At 34.1% G+C, this 8,907-nt stretch overlaps 1 protein-coding gene across 1 annotated transcript; it reads left to right on the plus strand.

The window, feature by feature from the left end:
* The first annotated feature begins 1,525 nt into the window (after positions 1–1,525).
* Positions 1,526–4,409, plus strand: LOC143622737 (U-box domain-containing protein 4-like). Its single transcript, XM_077093799.1, has 4 exons — positions 1,526–1,890; positions 1,971–2,084; positions 2,173–3,960; positions 4,039–4,409. The coding sequence occupies exons 1-4, from the start codon at positions 1,615–1,617 to the stop codon at positions 4,096–4,098; spliced, it is 2,238 nt and encodes a 745-aa protein (XP_076949914.1). The 5' UTR covers positions 1,526–1,614; the 3' UTR covers positions 4,099–4,409.
* Positions 4,410–8,907: the final 4,498 nt, after the last annotated feature.

An 8,907-nucleotide genomic window follows, 5' to 3' on the forward strand; every position in this document is an offset into this window, starting at 1 on the left:
CCAATGACAACCGTTGAGAGTGTTTTTTTGGACTACAACACCACTACACCCCTAAAATGAAAATTGTCATTCTGCTGACGTGTTGAAAATCTCCCCCTTTTTGTAATAGCCATGTAAATGGTTTTGTGTGCGCTCAACTCAAAACTAAATATCATGAGATAAATTAAACTAATTTATTTACATGTCATTGTGACACTAGTTTATGACTCTAAGTGGCAGAAGTTAAAGCCTCTTAGACCAGAGGTCACTGGTTATATCGCAGGCAAAACTATATTAGGAGAAAATAGTGACGGAGTTAGGCTGTTAAAAAAATCTATTTACCTATAGTCCTATACCCTATAATCTAGCTTGAAAGATTTTCTTTACTCAAAAAGTATAAATTTCTTTTTATAGAAATATCATTTAAAGTCATTTTATTCGTCAATTTTATCAAATAGAGAAGTATATTTTACCTCAAGTTGAAGTTGATATTGAGGCTGGTGTGAAAATATGTATTAAAAAATAAAAAACTAGTAATAATAAAATAATGAGAATGGTTGAAGAACAGTAGTCGAATGATGACGAGAGACACCAATATCAATATCAATATCAATATCATCATCTCCAAAATGAATACAAAGATCCAATCACACCACCTGTATTCAACTGCTTCCAAATTTAACCCATAATAATAATAAATAATAATAATAATAATAATACTTTTCAATTTCACACAATAATCAATCTTCTTCAGGTGAACTCTTTTTCTCTTAATTAATCTAGGGTTTCATTTCCTCTTAGACTAATTCAATACCTGCAATTAACGCGCTTTCACTTATAATTTTGGTCAATTAAAACCTCCCAATTGAATGTTTTTGTTTATTCTTTTGTTTTATTACATTAATTCTGCTTTAATTTACTTATTATGTGCTTACTGTTCTACAATTGTATTGAAGGTGTTTGTGCATTTGCCTCGGAGAGATCCGTTAAGGTTTTTAGGGAGATAGGCTAGTGATGTGTCAATAAATCCGAATTTACCAAACCGAAGCATTAACCAGCGGTTAATTTTTTGATTTTTTTAATAACCAATTTTTCGGTTAACCTTTTTATAATAACCGAACCGATTAACCAGTGTTTTTATCCGTAACAATCATCTTTACTTCCAACTTTCTTTGACCATTGTATTCTTGATCTTGGATATTTCTTTCCATTAATAACATATATTGATTCTTTTTGAATGAGAGTGAGTTTAAATTGCATTTATTCTTTTATATAGTAGCTTTGACAATTAGCTCTTCACTTGTTAAAACTTAAAACCGAGTTCATGAGTAATCCTTTATGTATATATCGAAACTAATGTATATAACCTAATTGTTTATAATGTTTATGGTTTTGATTTTAGTATAACTTTTAACAAATGTCAACAAAAATGTAGTCCGTGTTAAAAGTTTGGGTTTAGCGGTTAATTAACCGAACCGAATTAACCGCTAATAAGCGAATTAATCGAAACCGAACAGTTATTGTTTTTTTAATTAGCGAATTAGCCGAACAGTGCACACCCCTGTTTGGTGGCATTTTAATTATGTAATATTTTTAATTTGATATAGCTGCTTAATTACACAGGTGAAAATAGAAATGGAGATGTCACTATTAAAAGCACTTATCAAAAACATTACCAGCTTTCTTCATCTGTCATTTGAAGATAACAAATGTTGTGAAATTGTTGAGAAGTATTATATCAAGGGTGAACAAGTTCTCAAGTTAATTAAGCCGGTGCTTGAGTCTATTGTCGATGCTGATGTGGCTTCGGATGAATCGTTACAAAAGGAATTTGCGGGCATGAGTCAAATTGTTGATGAGCTTAAGGAGTTTCTTGAAGATTCTGATCCATTAATGAGCAAAGTTTACTTTGTATGTTCCAAGAATCTGCACTTTCTTGTTTCGTAATGATACTTTGCATTTATTTTTGACTCGTTTTTGTTATTTTTCAGGTTTTAAAAGCCGAATCATTGGTTACAAAAGTTCAAACCCATGGTCTAGACATCCTTGACCTGCTGCAATCATGTGAAGGACTACCTGATGAACTGAGTTCAGCATCACTCGATGTACGTTTATGACTTATAGTTAACACTTTTGAAGTCAACTAGAATACTTTTTTTTATACATGTAACATACTAACATAAATGATTGCAGCATTGCATACAGAAAATTAAACAAATAGGACATGAAAAACCATCAGCAATTATCTCAAAAGCTATAAAAGATCAAGTGGAGGGTAATGAACCGAGCCCGGATATCAGGTCAGGAATAGCTGATTTGCTTAGCTTAAAGTCAAATCAGGAACTTTTAATCGAGTTAGTTTCCCTTGAAACCTTAAAGGAGAATGCTGAACAGTTGGAAAACACTAGGGATGCAGAGTATATTGAGGAAATGATTAGTTTTGTGACTCACATGCATGAATGCTTTCTTGAAATGAAACAATCACAGAGCTCCAACACGGTACCGGTACCGCCCGACTTTTGTTGCCCGTTATCACTTGAACTCATGACCGACCCTGTAATTGTGTCGTCTGGACAAACGTATGAACGGGAGTATATTCGTAAGTGGATTGATCTTGGTCTTACTGTTTGCCCTAAAACAATGCAAACCCTTGTTCACACTAATCTTATTCCTAATTACACGGTTAAGGCGTTAATTGCAAGTTGGTGTGAGTCCAATAATATTAACCTGCCCAACCCTGTGAAACCCATGATCCATCGGGAACAAGATTCTCTGGTGAATCATACCCGTTCATCTTCAGAAGAGTCCATGCCTGAGTTGGAAAATGAGAGTGATGAACTAACTGAATCTCCGCCAAGAAAAGAATTTTCAGGTGGACCCTCCGCCATATCACCGACAAGAAACGAATCTTCAACTGGCGCTGGATTGGATGACGGGTCAAATGAAGAGTCGTCACCACAGGCGGCAACGGGAAACACTAGTGATGCAGGTGAGGTGGCGGGAGAGCCTCAGCCCGTTGTCACCGCCACGAGTGCCGCCACACAACCGGACCCGCATGAATACTCACCACGGTTCAGAAACCGACCACGAAACCAGATATGGCGGAGACCTTCTGAACGGTTCGGGCCGAGAATCATTTCTTCGGTTCCTGAACCCCGGCCCGAGCTCGGTGAAATTGAAATCAAGGTAAAACAACTGATTGATGACTTGAGTAGCACTTTACTTGAAACAGTAAAAAATGCTACTTTTGAACTCAGATTACTTGCGAGACACGATAAAGATATTCGAAACGTGATAGCAAACAATGGAGCTATCGACTTATTAATTGGCCTACTTTACTCACCTGACCAAAACGTCCAAGAAAATGCCGTTACCGCCCTTTTAAACTTATCAATAAACGATATAAACAAAACCACAATCGGCAATTCCAACGCGATTGAACCGTTAATTCACGTACTTGAAACCGGGAGCTCAGAAGCTAAAGAAAATTCCGCCGCCACACTTTTCAGCCTTTCAGTAATTGAAGAAAACAAAATAAAAATCGGGAGATCGGGAGCAATCGGGCCATTGGTTGATCTACTAGGAAACGGGACCCCAAGGGGGAAGAAAGATGCAGCCACGGCTCTGTTTAACCTATCAACATTTCATGAAAACAAGGCCCGGATTGTGCAGGCTGGTGCGGTTAGGTTTCTTGTAGAGTTAATGGACCCTGCAGCCGGGTTGGTTGATAAGGCGGTTGCGGTTTTATCAAATCTGGCTACAATTCCCGAGGGTCGGGCTAGGATTGGTCAGGAGGGTGGGATACCAATGCTTGTTGAAGTGGTGGAATTGGGGTCGGCTCGAGGGAAGGAGAATGCTGCTGCAGCACTTCTACAGTTGTGTACTAATAGTAACCGGTTTTGTAATATGGTGCTTCATGAAGGAGCTATTCCACCATTGGCGGCTTTGTCACATACGGGTACCCCGAGAGCTAGAGAAAAGGTGCGTTTTTTGTTATATTCGGGTCGGCTTTGATATAAATTTATATGTTTTTAAACATAAAGCTGGGTTGTTTTGCAGGCGCAATCGTTGCTTAGTTTCTTTAGAAACCAGAGGCATGGAAATGGTGTGAGGAGATGAGAAAAATTGGTTGGTTTTTTTTTCTGAAGGTAAGTTTTGTATACTAGTGTAAATTTAGAATACATGATTTTTTGAGGTTAGTGTCTCATGAATATTGTGATTTTTTTAAAAGTTTATACCTGTTTTTTGTTTCTGTGTATGTTTGTTGTAGTTTTGTGATTTTTTTTTTTTTTTGATATTGATATTTGTTCTCTGTTCATCACTTGTTATTTTCTTTGTGATTATGTAACTTATAATAAGGATATTTGCCATGACCATTGTCTCGTTAGTTGGTCACCCAGTGTCACATATTCAGTGCTTAACTGTTCCAACACTAAGGATAACCATTTTCAATTGTAATAGTTGAAGGGTAGCTAGTTGTCAGTTGGAATACTTGAGGGGCTCAAATGGATATATGAGGCTTCCTTCTATTTCAATTCTCAACTCTCTTAATTTTCCTTCTCAAACATTGGTATCATCAACGTCATAGAACTTGCTAGACGTTAATCAAATGATGGGGGCATGGACCAATGATTAAATTAAACGGGATTGAAATTATAGGCAACTTTTCAAATATACGTATATATACCAAATATACATTTATATAAAAATTTGTCATTTTTTAACCAATTTTGATTAAATAACGATTTGGACGGTAATCTTATCCCAGCATCAATTAGAATTAAGTATGAATTATAATCCTGGGTCAAGTTATTCTACAAACGGTAACAAAAATGAGAAGTGTGAGAAGACATAAATAATTGACAGGTGTCAAGTGGGGACCAAAAGAAAAAGGGTATAGAGGTAAGTGTACACATTTTCTCTCTCCACATGCAAGGCACATGTAAATACCCTATCATTTTAGAACGTTTATAACTTTTTCGAATGATAATTTTTTTAAAAAAAAAAGTTCATCATAATAACAAGCGTTTTTTATCTTTAATATGAGTATGATTTTTTTATATAAAATTTTAAACAAAAATCACGACATTATGTCTTTTTTCGTCATTGTGTCTTTTCGCACACCATTGTGTCTTTTCGCTTATCATTGTGTCTTTTTTCGCATACCATTGTGTCTTTTCGCTTATCATTGTGTCTTTTTTCGTCATTGTGTTTTTTCGCACACCATTGTGTCTTTTCGCTTATAATTGTGTCTTTTTTCGTCATTGTGTCTTTTCGCACACTATTGTGTTTTTTCGCTTATCATTGTGTCTTTTTTCGCCACTTTGTCTTTTCGCACACCATTGTGTCTTTCCGCACACTATTGTGTCTTTTCGCTTATCATTGTGTTTTTTTTCGCCATTGTGTCTTTTCGCACACCATTGTGTCTTTTCGTTTATCATTGTGTCTTTTTTCGTCATTGTGATTTTTCGCACACCATTGTGTCTTTTCGTTTATCATTGTGTCTTTTTTCGTCATTGTGTCTTTTCACACACCATTGTGTCTTTTCGCTTATCATTGTGTCTTTTCGCAAACCATTGTATCTTTCCGCACACCATTGTGTCTTTTCGTTTATCATTGTGTCTTTTTTCGCCATTGTGTCTTTTTTCGTCATTGTGTCTTTTCGCGCACCATTGTGTCTTTAACTTGAAACGTAAAACACAATGGTGAATACGTATAACCCAATGACCTAAAACGTAAAAAACAGTGATGAATACGTATAACACAATGACCTAAAACGTAAGACACAATGGTGACTACGTATAGCACAATGGCCTAAAACGTAAGACACATTAGTGAATATAATTACTTGAAACGTAAAACACAATGGAAACAACATATTACACAATGACACAATGAACAACAAAAAAACACAACTAAAAAACCCATTATTTTTTTTATTTTTATATAACAATATGATACTCATATTAAAGATAAAAAAACGTTTATTATTATGGTGAATTTTTTTTAAAAAAATAATGTCGTACGAAAAAGTTATGGACATTTTAACATGATGGGGGAATTGGCATGTGCCTTGCATGTGGAGAGAGAAAGTCAACAAAGGTGTGTTATTACCTTCATGCCATTTCTATCAATTTTTATTTATTAGATTAATCTCAGCCATTCAAATACAAGATTAATGGACTGGATTTCTTCTCGACCTTCTCATTTTTTTTGTCCTTTTTATTTTAACTTTACCCTATAATCCTACTCGTAAGTTTAATATAATTTTTAATGGGAGTCCATTGGATATATAACTTCAAATAATAACTCAAATGATCACTTAGATATAATATTAAACTATAAATTATTATTATTATAATAAATTAATAATGAGGATTATGGTAATTATAGATCCAACTTTTTTTAAGGCCAAACGTACTGGGCAAGAATTTGGGCGAATTTGGGGCGATAAAGGGGATGAACACCCCCCCCTCCCACCCGGCGATAATTGGGTGAAAAGGGGCGGGGACGGGAATAATTTGTCGCATGCTCGCTTGAATTATAATAATATAATAATAATAATGTTACCGTTGGGGGGGGGGGTAACGGCTATATATATATATAATTTAAACTATATATATATATATATATATATATATATATATATATATATATATATATATAAACATACACCTTCTTCTCCATTTCATACACAATTCATACCCCCAAATTCTTCAAAAAATTTAGCAAAATGAATCCTACAAACAACCCGAACCAACCGACACTCGTGGAAGTCGCCGCTACCATGAGAGAAATCATCAAAAAACAAAAAAATGTGTCGAGGAACTCAACGATGTCATGAAAGAAACCAGCAAACAACACGAAAAAATACGAATCCCTCAAAGCGGCCGGGTTACACGAAGAGGCCGCATTATTGCAACGACAACGAATTGAAAAAACGCGCAAATATTATGAATATTAGTATGTTATCTAATTATGTTTTTTTAATATTTTTAGTTATGTATTTTTTTTTTAATTTTAATGCATTATTAGTTATGTTTTTTTTAATTTTTTTGTATTTCTTTTTAAATTTAATGCATTTTTATTTAATTATCTAAATAAATTGATTTTTATTTAATTCGTTTAGTTATAAAAAGAAAATAATAAAATAACACACTTTGGGCATAACTTGTAGCCCCTACATAATTACACCCTAAAAACAAATTTCCACTCTATGCTGACTGGGCACCATGTGTCACAATTCGCCCCCTAATTATAGTCCCTCCACTACTCATAGCTTAACAAAGAATATAAAATGTGTTCAAACACAATTTATTTTCTCTCACATGGTGAAGGTTAGTAGCCTTCCAGCTCAGCTGCTATTTATTATTTTCCATGTTCCGAATTGAATATTCATTTTCTTGCTTATATCAAGTTAATTAAATTTTCATTTTCAAATTAGATATCTAATAATCGAGCATATTAGGTAGTTCACGAGTCGAACCGAACGAATGCTTACTTGTTGCTTGGTTTGTTACAACCAAACCGAACCAAACGACTGAAGTTCGAACCGAGCGAAAATTGAATCGAGCATTTTTCAATCGGACAACGAGCGATTTTCGAGCATTATTTATTTCTTTTTCACTTTAAAACTTTCAATAAGAAACAAGTTTTAAGGGTGTAAATAATATATTTTGTAAACAAATTAGTAATTTTTTGACAAACGTGTGATAGGTTGTAAGTTTTTATGAAAAAAATAAATTTGAAGTGAGATATAATGAATATGTAAACAAACTTCTATTATTGTTAAAACTTGAATCGAACAAATGAAACCATAAAATTAACAAAATAAGAAAAATTTTACAGGGTTTAAAAAATTTATGCATATATTTTATGTGTGTTGTCTATATATTTATATATTTGTTCAAATGTAACTATATATAAAATAAATTAAAAATATTCGAGCCGAACTGAACCGAATAGACTTTTGCTAGTTGCTTGGCTCGTTTACAAACCGAATCGAGCAGAGCGACTCGTTTACAATTGAGCGAAAAAACAAGCGATCATTTTTCAAGCAATTTTCAAGCGAGCGGCGAGCGATTTGGACGGCCCTAAGCATATGAGATGAGATACGGGCCATATATATATATATATAGATACGGGATAAGCTACACGTTATAAAAGTTCTTTTACTTTTAATCAAAGTACAATAGAAAGTGTCCTTTCCAATGTGTTATAATGGTAAAAAGGTTGGGCTTCTTAACGGAGAACTAAGTTTAATTTTCATTTACAACACTTTAGAAGGAGACAGGAGTGGCTTAATGATTAAAGATTGAGATCTTTGTGATATTCAGTTCGATCTCAAGGGCGTCTGGGTTTTACCACCAGTGGGCCTTCGGGCGGGTGGGTTTTCCCCAAAACTGGAGATAACCTTGAGGCGTTTAAGGGCTCCGTACAACTAAGTTGGGTCAGATGGCGGTAGCCATTTGCCATTAGTCACCCGTACAAATTATCTAGATATTCTAACCGTTTAAAAAAAACAATAGAAGTTTTTAATTTTAATCAAAGCACAATATGTATAGACATTTATAATTTTTTTTTAACATAACTCATATATACCCACTCTCCAATTGTACTCACAATTTAGAAAAACAAAACCTTATCATACACATCGGTATTGCTAAAACAGATAATTAAAAGTTTTCCACTTTGTCCACTTGTTAAAATTACCTTTATTTTCGTTTTATGAGGTGTGAACGGGATGAATGAATTGACATAATTCACATAAAGCTACAACTCAACATATTTATATTAATTTATCTCTAAACTAGCTTTTGAACCCTTATACTACACGGAATTTGTTAATATGTAAACTAATAAAATGAATTGTTTAAAACAAATAATTTCTTTAAGACTTTTAAGGGTAAACCAAAAAACATGATTATG

Source organism: Bidens hawaiensis, unplaced genomic scaffold (genome assembly GCF_021521415.1).
Source record: "Bidens hawaiensis isolate Kalapana, Puna unplaced genomic scaffold, B.hawaiensis_p1.1 tig00003241_1, whole genome shotgun sequence".
NCBI lineage: Eukaryota > Viridiplantae > Streptophyta > Magnoliopsida > Asterales > Asteraceae > Bidens > Bidens hawaiensis.